Raw genomic sequence first — 14,853 nt, 5'->3', positions numbered from 1 at the left:
TTCATGAAGGTGGGCCTTCTCCCACCCTGTCCTAAGGAAAAGGATTACAGGACAATGATTTACAGAATTGGCAGAAGCTGATGAGGAGGTAAAACAAAGGGCATTTCAGGAAAGCTCATGTTACTAAAGGAATTAGGCATATTCCCCAATTAGAAACTGGAGCAGCTTCCAGGGGGTCAGAAAGCAAAGCTGAATCAATAAATATATGACACTTTCAGATGAGTTATACAAGTGGCTTGCAAATGCATTAGTCTGTGCTTATTTAGCATTTCAGCTCTGGTGTGTATATTGTCTGGCTTCCAGAGTGTTAAGGCCAAAATCCCAGTTGTGTATCTACGGTAACTTCCAAAATAAGAACTCAAATATTACATGCTGAAGGGGCAGCTGTTGATGACTGGGTTTTACCTGTTTAACAGTATCAGAAATTTGCTGATAAACCTCACAATTAAAGGAACAGAAAAACAAGTTTCCCAAAACACACCCTTCTCCATTTCCGAATGTTTGAGAACACAGCATCTTTCCCTGCTGATTTTTGCTTCTTTCCTCTTGGCAAACCCTATTTTTCTCCCCATCCGCTTCCCTGTCTAACAAAACACCAGCCAACATGACAATGGCCTTGTTTGTCAAAGGCATCATCAATTATGTTAGGGACGGTGTGCAGACAGTTTTGGCTCAGAGACGGCTGGTTTATTTGGGTTCCCCCCTTGAAAGCAGCACAATGAAAAATTTCATCATTGTGCATTAGAAGTGGCTGTCAGTCGTGGAAGTATCACAAAGCATCCTCTTGGCTGCTAGCTCCTATCTTAAGTATTTTGTCAGAAGCTACTGTGAAAAAGGGAGACTAGGAATAATAAAAAAAAGAATTATTCATATAGCAGTCTCCACTCAAGTCCTCAGTAAATCTGTCTGCCCTCAGCACAGCTATCTTTTCCATGTAATTAGACACAGCTGTAAAATATAATACTGGTTGCAACAATATGGTCCCAAGTTATAGAAAAATAGCAAGTATTCCAAGTAATTGAATGGACTTTGAGGTGTCTTCCCTCAAACTTCTGTCTAATAATACTGTGTAAGATATAGCTATGAGAAGACACTGGCTATTTGATGAAGAGAGGACAAAATGAAAAAAATCAAAGTCTTTTGAATCTGAAATATATGCATCTTCGGAACCAATGACCAAGTCGGGGCAATTTTTAAAGCATGTCAGGTGCAGGGGTTGACCCAGCCAATGACATCTCTTAAATGAAGGAAATAAGATAGCTGTGTGTGTGGTCAGAGCTGACTACGACCGTCTCTGAACCAAGAGGTGATCAAGCCTATGTGATACTACAATTAAAAGTTCACTCCCTCTGCTCAGAAGTAAAAGGAGAGAAGTGGAGTTTTTCAGAGAGTGCATACATGCATCTGGACACATTTTAATTTTTAACTCTTGTGCTTAAGAGTAAAAAAGCTTGTTTGCCTGGAGACCCTTTTTAATGGTTCTACATGCCTGCATTTTTTTAAGCTAAGGGTGATTACAAAAGATGGTGCCAGTTCAGAAGGATCCTTTAAGCCTCCAAATAAGCCACAGGAAAGAGCTAAGGATACAGCAGCTTTTCTGACCATTGGTTAGGAAACAATTAGGCTTCTGAGTCAAAGCTCCCATACAACTCTATATCCAAACTATTTAATCCTGTGTTGTCATCTCCAATAACAAGCAGGTGTGTGCCTTGCTCTGGGGCTCTTTCCCTGCTTTTTTTTTTTAATCTAGGCAGTGTCAAAACAAAACTCTGCACATGACCTGGCTCTCATTCATCCCCAGCTGCTAGGAACAGGAGAACCAAAGGGATCAGAGGCAGGCTGTCTCCGCACGTGAAAAAGAATAGCAGATTCACACTTACATGTCAAACTTCAACAGATTTTTTTCAAGGGAATGTCTTTGCAGTCTCACATTGGAGGGTCAGCAAAGGGTGGTTTTGATAGTGCCGGGACATCCAATTGTTATACAGCTTTTTTTCCTAGCAGCGATTAAGAGACAATGCTGCTCATTATTATGACTAATGCTTAAAGATTCCTTCTGGGCCTGAGCAGTGTCCTGTTAGCTTTCTGGGAGCCTGAGGGGCTGTCACAGCTGAACCTAGACTTTGCTCTGGATGGCAGAGCACTCTTCAAGCGTGCTTTCTCAAAGGGATTAGCACAGCATTTCATTCAACTTTTTCATCAGATTTTCTTTCCCAGCTCAGTATCTACTGTACACACGGGTCAAGTTTTGATCCACCATGGAGGGTTTGGGGTTTTTTGGGTTTTTTTGTTTTTTTGTTTTTTTTTCCCTTCTCTGACTTCAAAATGAGAAGCCGAGGACCAGGTTGCTCTCACCAAAAACATCCCTTCAGTCTGCTGTTTCCAATTTATTACTGTTCTTTTTAGCACTTGCCCAGTGGGTGGGTTTTTATTTAGTGTTGTTAGTGTATGATTTTCTCAAAGTGAGATGATGCCTTTGAATTGGTACATTTAGATTCTCACAAACACATTGATGCAGAACTGGCAGCCCTTAATTTGTGATCAGCAGGCTGAGGTATGAGAAAAGTATACCTGGTTGGTCTGAATGTCACATTTCACATATATTTTCAGTACTTAAAGTTAGTAAATGTTTTTTACTGAATAAGCAGAGTTACTTTTAGAGTTACACAACCTGGGCAATTTACTTAGACTACCAGATTAAGTTTAATAATGATGCAAGTTTTCCAGCGTAAGGTAGAAGAGGGCCTCTATCTTACATTATGCATGGAGCCTTTCAGTCTAGTATCAGCTTTGGCTTGAGGAGCTGATGCTGGTGGTCCTGGAGATTAAATCTCCCCTCCATCATATCGAGCCCATTTTAATCAAAATAATTCTGCCTGTCTGTACTGGTGCTTGTTTTTGCTGTCAGTGGTAATACTGACAAAGGTAGTGTAACATTCCCTGGAAGTTCTCTGCAGAGGTGCAGCATAACACACATACACTGCATACCTATCATATGGGGAAAATGTGGGGATCCGTTCTTTTAGCATAGAGAACACTCTATGACAAGGTAATTTGTCAAATGTCATCATAGGATTCTCTTCCTCACCTTCATTAAGAAAGGGCATAGACTAACCTCCCCGTTGTAGACATATTTCTCAACGCTCTGATATCTGGAATGTCCCTCCTTGTTCCACACAAGCATCATGTACACACCAGTCAGCCGCGAAAGGTGAGGCTCTCTACAGCTGCATGCCCTTTCCTTACCTCCTAATATGCCAAACATTCATGTGTGACTCTACATGCCTGTGAATGTTTCCACAGACTTCAGTCATGCACAGATAGGGTCATGCTTAACTATTGGCAATAATGCTGAAACCAACCTGTTAGGTCTGTATTTGTCTCAACCAGCATAAGCTCTCTAGTGTAGGCCACTGATCCAAAATACCTCTTAAGTCAGGGCAGAGAGAGAGATACCTCTAGAGGGCAAGTCAGCTCACTTCTCAGGCATCTATGTTAGACTGTGATCATTCCCTAGAGGTCCCACTCTTTCTTCACTGCCTATACAGGGAGCCTAGAAAAGACACTTAACTTTCAGGTGGCTAAACTGAGGTGCAGGACTCCAGGCCGGAGTGTGCAAGTCAGAATAGGAACAATTGCATTCGGGAGCCTTCTGCTGGCAGCAGCGCGCTCCCAGGTGAAAAGAACGTTATTGTGTCTGACATTGGCATGATAGGAATAAAGCTCTTGGAGCAAGGTAAATTTCTGCTTATCCCTCTGTATCCCCTTTGAACTGTTCTTCTTTTGCTATGCGGAGTATTGGCAAGATGCGCTGAGCAGCTGGTAACCAGACCATACAAAAGAGGCAGAGGTAGAGTCAAGGTCTGATTTCACCCAGCACTGTTCTAGGGTTTCCACACAAATAGGCTGTATTTTCAAATGATTTTTTCTTCTCCACTACTCTCCAGTGCTCCTTCACTTTAGGGTGTATCTAATATTACACGATTTTGGTTACTACACCATCACCCTGCTGTCAAATACCAGAGTTCATACACAGATTCTTTTAGGCACTATGAGACCGAAAACTAATCCTCTGGTATAGCAGTTTATTCTCATTACAAACATTTCCTTGCAGCACATCTGCTCAGAGTAGACACAGGCCTGGAAAGTGGGCCACCATGAAATGCTGTGGAGTACAGGGCATGTTAGGTGAGCTGATGCCCAGCCCTGTCTGCTGCACAGTGCTCTTTGATGAAAGGTTATGAAATCAAAGAGAAAGGGTTGTGTGGAGGCAGTCTGTGCTGCCAACTAAGATCCCATGGAAAGAGAATACAAAAGAGCAGAAATATAGGATGTGCCGTGCACAGAAATTTTAAGCAATATCACTGCCCATGTGGTCCCAGGGAGAAGAGTTTGTAACCTGAGCATTTGGCCAAGTGTAACCTTGATGTAGAGTGTCAGTAGGGTAGGTGAGCTTCACAAGCACAGGCTGACAGTGAGCATGAATGAATATAGATGAGAGAGGACAGTTACATGCGCTGGCAACTGATATCCAAGTTGGGTGTAAGGAAAACTGTCTGAAGGGAGAAATGATACATTTTTGGAAATAGCAACCTCCCAAACAGGTGCCAGATGGAATCAGAGGTGTGAAGCCTCTCAGGATACTCAGGAAATGTCTGCGCTAAGGGAAGTTTGGACTTGTTCTGGCTGTTTCAGAATGACTGGGTACAAAGTGCCTTGATCCAGAGGCTGTACACCTGCATTAGTGCCTCTATGCCTCAGTTACTTCCTGACACATCCCACTGAAGTGTTAACGAGACAATTAATTTGGGCAAAACACCCCATAATACCGCTGTAGGATTCAGAGATGAGGCTGAGTGAGCTCTGATCTACCTGTTCCCATTTGGACAGTCTCAAGCTTCCTACAGTTTCTGCAGCCATTATCATATATATTTATCTGCACAGATGTTGCCGTATCAAATGGAATTTAACAATAGCTTGCACGTAAGCACATATAGGCTTAAGAGAGATGCAGATAAACCAGCTAAATACAACATGCCTCAAGTGAAACGGGAGCCACATTATTTTAAATGCAAGCCTGACAAGAATATATCTTTTCACAGAATATATTGGTTTTTGGAAGCAATTAAAAATTGGTAGCAATTAAAAAAATTTTGGTAGCAATTAAAAAAATAAAAAAAACACTAAAAACACTCAATTTCATGATTCCACAGGGGGAAAAATAAACACAGAAAGTCAGGAAAAAGACCTTTGATTAGAAAATTGTAGTCTAGAAACAAAATAGGAAGAAACAATACTAATACTTAATAATACTCATGAGTTTCTTCTGCAGTAGGTGAGTCTTTTCATAGGTTTCCACCACTCATTTGCCTTTACTGCATGTGGCAGTAGTCACTTACGTTTGCAGACCTCTGGGGAAGACATGGGTTTGCTTCTATCACGGTAATATCCTGGTTTGCACCTTTGACACCGATGTCCCTCTGTGTTATGCTTGCAGTTGTCACAGACTCCACCACTGCGCTTTCCTGATGCCAGCCAAACACTCAGATCAAAGTGGCAGCTATCAGCATGGTTGTGGCAGCGACACTCTGCAGGGAAACAGGAAAATATATTTCAGATTTATATAATAGGCACAGCAATACTGTTAAAATGGTATCATTTTCCTACTGTGAATCATGGAAATATATCTGAATGTAATGTATTTCCTCTACCTGCAATCCTTCATTTTCGTAAAAACTAAAAATTTCAATACAGGGCGAGTTCTAGCAGGGACTGGGAAGCTTGGATGGTTGTGAACTGTATGGTATTCTGATACAGAGACAAACTAACTTGGTGGTATCCTAGGCCCTATGCAAAACCCTAGAATACTAAAATGCCCAAGGAGATACAACTGTGTGAAGACCAGATTTCTGCCATGTAAATTCTGCTTCCAAATAGCCCAAATGGATCAGCTGTAGTAAAACAAAGCACAGGCTAGGACAACTTTCAATCAGCAAGCAGCAGTTTACCCCCAATCTGCTGTAATGGCACCATTAATGTAAGCTGATTGAAGTCTCTGTTGTAGAGCTTTGCCTGCTTGAGTGGTGATTGTTCGCCCTGAAATCCTGGATTAGCAAACTCTCTCCCACTTACTTCTGCATTCGTTTGGTGCCCCTGTTTTTCCATCTCCTGGCTTCCAAGGCTGATCGTTATATAGTGGTGCACATTTCTCACAGTGGTCCCCTGCTGTATTGTGTCTGCACACACACTTCCCGTGGACCTGTCAGGGGAAAGAAAATACATTCAAATAGCTAAAAGCATTAACATGGTGGAGTGCCCACCAGCCTCACAGGCAGGTGGGACTCCTGCGCAACTCTTCCCACAGCTGCCTGGCTCTCTTAAGAAACACACAGGGCCTGGAGCTTAAATGCACAGGCTTCATCTCCTCACAGTCATGACTGTTGGGGATTCTTCCCATCTTGTAATTTAAATGAATGTGGCAACAACTTCTTTTTCTCTGTCCGGCTGGCTATTTCGCTGCTACGTCAGGATGCAAACTGGAGACAACAGGGAGGCTCGTTCTAAGGGACCATTGCAGCTATGAGAAAGGCTTTACAGAATCCAGACTGTTCTGATAATCGTTGGCAGGGGTATCACAGTATGGCACCCAGCAGTATCTCGTGCATAGGAGATAAAAGGTTTTGACCTTCTGTACAGAAATAGCATAGCATATTCAAAGTATCAAGTCCTGTCCCAATCAAATTTGCAAGGCTCACGTGTTAAGTAGAAGAGAACCTAGCACCCGCTAGTAGGCTGGGAATGTCTGCTCTTTTCTGGCTGAACCTGGGCTACCTGGGGAAGTTGCTGGCTCCAGCCTTTACTTCTTCCCTGTCCATTGCCAAAGGCTATCATGTCCTCAGATCTGTCAGCTGAACCGGATCAATAGAGGCCAGACTGTTTATATTGTGTATGCTAACACAGCTTATTTTGACTGACAAGTTCAGGGCAAGAGCAAACAAAAAGCCTGAGCAGGTAGTCACCTCCAAAGGCAGTGACAAATACAGACTCTTGACTAACACAGTTGCGATCACAGAAGAAGACAGCCTAACAGAAGATGTTGGACTCTGTCTCATCTGACATTGACAGTGATCTGGAAGAGGGAGTAAATACATGATAATAAAATCATCATGGATTAGTTAATTATAATTTGCTAAAAAGCAAGTAATCCAGGATCTCCTAGCATAGTAAAAAGTGTGTCAAAAATAACTATTAAACCTGGAAAAATACCAACTGGTATACCTGCAGAAGAACAATCTGAACCCATGCCTATTCTGAGATTGGAAGGAGCTGAGAAAGCACAGATGTTTGAAGAGACCTAGGTACAATAGGCACCTACTGACTTGCATAGGTAGGCAGAAGAGGGCCAGTGAAATCTGGGCTGTGTAAGACCACTGTGATGCAAAGTGGAAAGGAAATAGTTACTTATTTCTTGCTTGCAAGAAACTGTATGTGCAATACTGTGTTCAGTTCTGAACATCTTGTTACATGATAAATGAGAAATTGGAAGATGTTCAACAAAAAGCAGTAAAAAGTTGGCACAGATGATAAATGGGGCTAAACTGCAAGAACTAAGTATATACGCCCAACTAAACTAGAAAATAACAGTTCACAAAATATTTGAGGGGGAAATGAAGAGTTTCATGAAGTCTGACTAAAGTTGTCTGAATAGTGTGATTTTCCCTGTGACTATTTGCTTGAAGATCCTGAAAATTCATTTGAAAAAGAGTTTGTTTCCTCTGTACTTACCTACCCTCACTGAGACCACAATAAATTGATTTTACTCATTGCAATACTCTAACATATGTCAGTTTTGAAATCTGTCATTCACACTCAAAACCTGTCTTTGGAAACTGAGCTAGTCCAGCCTTGAAATGGAAAGGTGCTTTTGAAATTGGTTCTGTGCTCGCATCATTTCACACATTGGAAAGATAATAGCTGTATCCACTATAAACTCCAATTTGATGCACAAGATTCTGAAATATCTGACTGCATCCAAGAAGTGTTATACAGGAGGTTTTTTTCCAGTTAAGAAAAGGGACTCATACCTGTTTGCAGTGCCTCACAGAGAAAGGAGATTCCCATGAGACATTCTTTGAGGAAACATCCAGCTCAGGGAGCTGCAGAAGGGGAAAGGTGGGGCCATAGGTGACAGTCTTGTTCTACACATATTACAGGAGAGGCTGCCAATTAGTGGCATGCATTTCATGCTGAGACACACTTGTACTAGAGCAGGCAATCCAAAGAAATCAGGGACTAAAGACTCCCCTCCCTCTGTGCCCTGTTCAGGATGCTAAGCTCTGTAACCACTGTCACAGCTCTGGCCTGCTGCATGCTATACAAAAAGCAGAGACCGAGATTTCATTTTGATTGGAGTGTGAATTGAATCTAATCCTTTAGTCTCACCACTAATGTGAGTTATGTTTCTCTATAGTCTTTCCTGAAAGTCAAACTTTCCCTTTGCAGTTCTGTCCTCTCCCGCAATGTTGCATTGCAGGTAAGTTGGGATCAAGAGAGAAATGTTAAAAAGAGCAATTACCCGAATGTCCTCCCCTGCCCCCAAACCCATTTCCCTGCAGCAATTTGCTCTCTGGTCTCCTAGTTTCTAATCCTCCCAGACTAGATATTTCACGTAGCTAGCAAAGGGGATAGGCTGCAGCTGATGCCATTGCCCCTCTATGGCCAGCTGGCAGATTTGCTGCTGCACAGAGCGGTTGGCTGCCTCCTCACGGAAGACTGAACACAGACTTCAGGGTATGCATTTCTGTCAGAGCTCAGCACCAGTAAACCTCAGGAGGATACAGCATGCAGCACATTACGTGATGCCTCTCCAGACCTGTGTACAAGTCAGTCGTCCATGTTCAAAGCGCTAAATTGGATGACAAATTAAGACAAAGAAGGAAAATATTAATAAGTTGAGGGTGTTGAGCTTCTTCCCATTTGGATTTGGCTTTTCAGACTTATAAGTTTCTCCCCTATGGACACAGACAGTGAGTGACCTAAAAAGCAGCAAGTTCTTTACAGAAGCCATAGAACAGAGGGAAAAGGACCAAGAGCAGGGGAAAAATAAAATGAGGTAAAAATCCAGAACCGGAGATCTTAATGTCCCCAGACTTCAGACTGTATCTGTGCTTTACAGTTCATTCCAAAATGGACAAGAACAAATCTTGGATCCAGTCATTTTTTAATTTGAGGAAAGTGCCAGTGTATTCCAGTGCAAAATTTGTAAATTGGCCTCTTAAAATACATTCAAATTATACATGCACTATATACAAAAAACCCTGAAAGGAATGTTGAAGTTGTACAGTGAAAGCCTTTTAAAGTTGGAAGATGACAGAATTAAGCCATGCAATCTTACTTTAGCCTTGAGTGACTGATCAAATATTCATTATTCCACAGGATCCTGTGCTTACCCAGCACACAGCACAGATGGTGTGAACACTCATGAACAATTATTCAGAGAGTAAACAGGAAAGTTCAGTGAGGAAGGAAGAATCAAGTTGTTCTTTAGAGGTAAGTAGATGCATTAATTTAGCCATTGCCCACTGGTTTGTTTTGTTACAAATTGTAGTTTGCAAAGACTATGAAGGGATCACATGTTGCGAGTAGGGCAGAGGTGTAAAGGAAATTTCCTGCCAATGACTCCTGCTAATGAACAAGTTACCACCAAATCTATATGTAAAAGGATGACTGGCTTGGATAAAAGGCTTGAAAAGCCAAACAGCCAGCAAACAGGAGAGCTAGTGACCAGGCAGGAGTAAACACTGGAGCTGGCCTGGAATTTTGTAGGGAGTGCTAGAAGCTCTGAGGAGTATCCTTTTTCTGTATAGGTAAAGACAAGAAAGAGAAAGTACAGATGGATTTGGGGGGGCAGTGGTGGAGGATAATGGAAGAGAAAGCCAATCTACAGTGTTATCTATGAGTGGGTTAATTCATGGAGATTCATCTCACATCATTCATAGCAGAAAACAGAAAAGAGCACAACATGAGGTGACAGTGAGGTATAGAGAGGGTTGGAGAGGAGAAGAGAGCAGAGGCAGACAGACACTTCAAGTGGAGTACAGATAAGAAAGGTGATTTATGGACATAAGTGACCACAGCAGAAAGATCATTTAGTGGCAGAGAAATTGAGCTGTGGAAGAGGCCTGTTGCACTCAAGCAGGAGGTGAAATAAGGATAGAAGAGGAGGGCATAAGTAACAAGAGAAGAACAATTTGTTCTGTTAGAAAGGAAGAGATGGGGAGGCAGCCAGGGATTGGAGTCCAGGAAGGAACAAAAATGATATATAGGAGGTTGTAAGATAAAATAGAAAATAAGATAGCTGTTTAGGGAAGGGAAGAAGGTGAGAGGCAAAAAAAGGCACAACACCAATACCAGGACAACAGGTGTGTCTGACTCATTAGTCCCTGCTAAAATAAGTGAAGACATTTCTCAGAAGTGGGTCCCAAAAACTGAAGTTTGTGCTCTCTGCCAAATGCAAGACTGCAGGATGCACTGGATCACACTGAAACAGATCAGAGATGATTAAGCCAAGGTAGAGAAGATAGTCAAAGAAATGCAGATTCAGGTGAACTACACTGACTTTTTTTCTACACCCTAGAAAACAGGGTAGAAACACAAGTAGATAATGATGATTAAGGAGATTACTATCAGGAAATAGCAAGGGCCAGCTGTTCCCTAAGGAATAGGGAGCTAGAAGGCAAGGGTGATCCCAGCACAGGCTGTATCTTCACTGATGGGGCACCATCCTGTAGGACCTGAGCAGGGAGCCAGTAACAGGGTCCACCAACAGCCCCAGACACTGCAAGGGGATGAACCAGGGCCAGGGACCATTCAGGGAGCCCAGTCAAGAGCAGCAGGAGGCAGTCCTAGAGACAAGGTTACAACATCAGTCCAGAGTCCATCAGGAGACTTGGACAGAACTACAGACAAGATACAACATACATCTGAGAGGCCATTCGGGAGAAAAAGCTACCTACAGTGTGCAGCCAAGGTCTATCCAGGAGGCAGGACTAGAGACAGGGCTGCAGACAGGCACACATACCCTACAGTTCAGAAGGGAACTAAAGGCTCGGGGCAGGGCTTAAATGGAGTCCCCTGACCTATGGGCAGAGGGTGTGGGTGCGGGTCCCAGGTGAGGCTAGTCAGGACCGTTAAATGCCTATCAGTGCCCTCAGGGCCCCAGTAAAAGTTTTTTGATTGCCACTGGGTTGATCTCATTGGAAGGTTTAGGATATCTGACTGCTGGGAGGTATTTGAGGAAACAAATATTTCAGCTCTCTGGGCTTGAAGCTAGCATGCCAGATAGGGGGGAGCTCGAAAGTAAGATGTGAGGAAAAGAGGCTTACATCAGATTCATGTCATCCCTTAAGAAACCTAACCAGTTTTCAGCTGAAGCCTGATCAGTTTATGATAGGGATTTGTATGAAGCAGTTCCTGAGACAGCAGGGAAAGGATTGAGTTGGAAGGAGGTTCCTGTGTCATCTCTCTAATATTTCACTTTATTCTGATTGTTCAATACGTGACACTCCGCATCATTCAATGTGTGTTGTTCCTTAGATACAAAAGCATATAGGCCTGCATGAGCATTTCCATAATACCTACTGCTGCAGTACTCGAATACTTCAGAAATATTAAGGAATTTATTTTCACACCACCTCCCTTCCTCTGCTTCTCCTCATTGCTGTGCTAGCTCTAGCTGTCTCCAAGGATCATTCCCATTCATTGGAACATGACTGCATTGAGAGCTCAGCTGCTTTGACAAATTTGTCTGAAACTAGATGATGCCTTCCGAAGTTATTACAGGGGGCCTATGGATCAGAAAAATAGAAGCATTGGCAGACAGGCAGACTGTGTCCTCATATAAACATCCTAATTTCATAAAGCCATATGTTCTTAAGTATGTTCTATGTGCATAATTGGTAATAGTTTATATTCTTGCAGTCCTGCTTTCAGAATGCTTTCAGTCAGGGTTACTTGTGTCACTGATACATGCTATGAGCATGATGAAAAGAGTTGCTTCAAATACTAATATTCTGTCTCCATCAAACTTTCATTTTTCTGATTAACTTTTGCAAAGGTTAAAAGTTTACAGGCTGATATACTAGCAGTCTGAGGATATTATTAGTCCAGGAAAGGAACACAAATATATGCTACATATTTTATACTATATTCTCAATCACCGTTGTATTGGATTTAAAGCTCTGCTTTTGGGCCTTGGTATGGCAGCTATATTCTCGGACTGTGGTTTTATGATGTGAAGTTGATTTAAGACATTTCTGCTTTCCTTACCATTTTTTCTGTGCTACCGCCTTCTGTATCCTGCCCTGAGTCATGTGTAAACTGGGCTGTGAAACTTAACCATGTTAAAAAAAATCACCCCGCCTTTTTTCTCCTTGGCACCAGTATTTTTAATCTGGATCAATTCCCTAATTTGCCTCACAGCACAGTCATGCTGGTCCAGCAGAGAGAAAAGAAAAGAGTAAGGAGTGCAACAATCTGGTATTGCTACCAAAGACTTTGATTTGTTCATCTACCACCTGAACAGCTTTGAAGCAGGACACAGAGGAGGTTATAGCTTCATGGATTTTAGTGCCAGGAGGATCGGTACCAATCATTTAGCTCAACCTGCTACACCAAGTCATGAATTTCAACCAGTTTTTACATGAAGCTCAGTAACTTCTGGCTGATTTGCAGCAAATAGTTTAGAACCATATCCTGGTTTTACACCATACTTCCAAGAACTTACATGATAATTGTTCATGTTTGCACAGAATTATTTCACCCAAATTCTGACTGGCAGCTGAGAGAGCAAGTGGACATTTTCCATCTTTATGTCCGACAATTTTTCAATTTTTTAAACTCTTTTCAGCTTCACATAATAGCTTGAGCCTCTTCCTTTCTCTGTCCACTTGATTTCTTTTACCTTTTGTCCTTTTAGTAAATGTTGTTGTTGTTGCTCCTTTTCCTGGGCTACTCTCAGTCTATTTGGGGTTTTTTCCTACTGAATGGAGGTTAAATTTGGAAGCCTTCCAGAACAGAACAACTGTTGCTGATTCAGAGAAAATGTTTTTCTTTGGGCTCTGTATTCACTTTGTAATGTCACCAGAGCAATTTTGGATACAGCAGTTTGCCGTGACATCAGAGGCTAGTCCCTTACCTGCGTGTAGTAAAAGGACTTTTCTGGGTCATTTTGAGTAGTTACATACAAAATAAGTCACTTCTATTTTGCTTTTATCTGCCTCACAACTCAAGCTGGCCTCTGTCTTCTCTCCAAATGGAGAGGTATACCCATGTATGGGATTTATAATAAAGGCTTCAAAACCAGAATCTGGGAAGACCTCATCTGACTTTTGAGAGGCCAAATAAAAAATTTATTTCAGCTTTTTCAAATTCACGAAGACCTAAGGGAGCGGGTATCTTGGGAGTAAGTCCCAGACTGGGTTGGACTAGATGATCTCCAGAGGTCCCTTCCAACCTCAACCATCCTGTGATTCTGTGATTACAGTGCCTGCTATGAATAGGTTGATGGTTCAAATTCCTTCTCTGGTCAGGAATGAAGAAAGCCATTATTTTCCTATGTCATTTGTTGATTTCTGGGAAATGATCTAATAAGTGCATACACATATGGGTGTTTTCTGAGAGAACTGAATTTCTGGCTCATACTTAGTCACTTGGGTAAATTAAGTCTGAGAGAAGCCGGAAGGGATAAATATTGCTGGGAAGTTTGTGGCAAGCTCAGCTGCACCGTACAGGTTTTCTTCTCCACAGCAGTGAGTGAATGAGCTGCCACTATTTCCAAATTCACCAAACAGGTAATGTTGAAGAATAAATCAGTGACAGTGTTTAGTGAATATTCAGACTGGTATCACTAAGCCCCTTTCTGAACAATAATAAAGTAAAAGCATAAATAGACTGGAAGAAGTATAAAATTTATGCTTTACATGAGGGAATATAACAGACTAACCTAGGCCTGTGACAGTTTCAAGACACAACTCCATCCTCTGCCTGAATTCCCCGCTGTAGGTCTTCACACACATGCCTGACTCTGCCTTAGCCCACATTTCACTTTGCTTTCCTATTGTTTTCCTCCAGTGTTAGCTTGATTTTCATTCATTTTTGGGCTAAGCTGTCCTCTCATTTTTACCAACATTGCCAACAATTCCATTATCAATCTGTAGCAAATTGCATACAAATAACAGCTGTCACACTGATACACAGCTCCTGAGTTACAGCCAGTCACCGCATCATGCTGACTGTCCTAAGAACGGAGGAAGCGGAAAGTTGAGGGAGGCTCAGGATTTTAATAGGCAAATACCTGAATCAGTTTAATAAGTGAATAGCAAAGCTCAGGTCTCCTGAGAGAGAATGGCACAAGTGAGTGTGGTCTTGTTCAAGGCTGTGTTCTTGAAACCACTAAACAGGCCGGCCTGAGGGCCAGCCTTTGCTGTGGAAAGACCCAGGATTAATTTTCAGGGGAGGAAGAAAAGGAAGAAGCTTTAGATTCGGTCTTTGATACATGGACAAAGAGTTGTAGATTTATAGGTCAGGCATAACGGGTTAGCACTGTATGTCGACAGTTCAGAGAAGTTTGGACATGACCTGTTAACTCAACAGGCAAAATAACTCTGTCATTTACTTTGTTAGAGGTCCGGCTAACTCTAGTGACTGTCTGGACTTAGCTGGGCTTCCAGTGGTTAATTCATAGTGGCTCTAGGAGTGTGTGATTGAAAATCCACTCCAGAAGTGGGCCTCTGAACTCTGAGTTTCTACCTCTGTACTGAGCAAACTTGCCAGCATGCGTAGCTCCCATTCCAG

The 14,853-nt window shown here is 42.2% G+C and overlaps 1 protein-coding gene across 1 annotated transcript in view; it reads right to left on the bottom strand.

The window, feature by feature from the left end:
* Positions 1–14,853, bottom strand: part of LOC112979173 (netrin-4-like) — a 57,861-nt gene that overhangs the window by 13,221 nt on the left and 29,787 nt on the right. The window contains exons 4-5 of the mRNA XM_026093123.2: positions 6,133–6,259; positions 5,400–5,588 (exon numbers count right to left, since the gene is read on the bottom strand). Coding sequence (XP_025948908.2) covers positions 5,400–5,588; positions 6,133–6,259 — 316 coding nt within the window. The remainder of the gene's footprint in view (positions 1–5,399; positions 5,589–6,132; positions 6,260–14,853) is intronic.

The sequence above is a fragment of the Dromaius novaehollandiae genome, chromosome 12 (assembly GCF_036370855.1).
Source record: "Dromaius novaehollandiae isolate bDroNov1 chromosome 12, bDroNov1.hap1, whole genome shotgun sequence".
NCBI lineage: Eukaryota > Metazoa > Chordata > Aves > Casuariiformes > Dromaiidae > Dromaius > Dromaius novaehollandiae.
The sequence above is the reverse complement of the archived record's forward strand: the minus strand, read 5'-3'. Positions and strand labels throughout refer to the sequence as shown.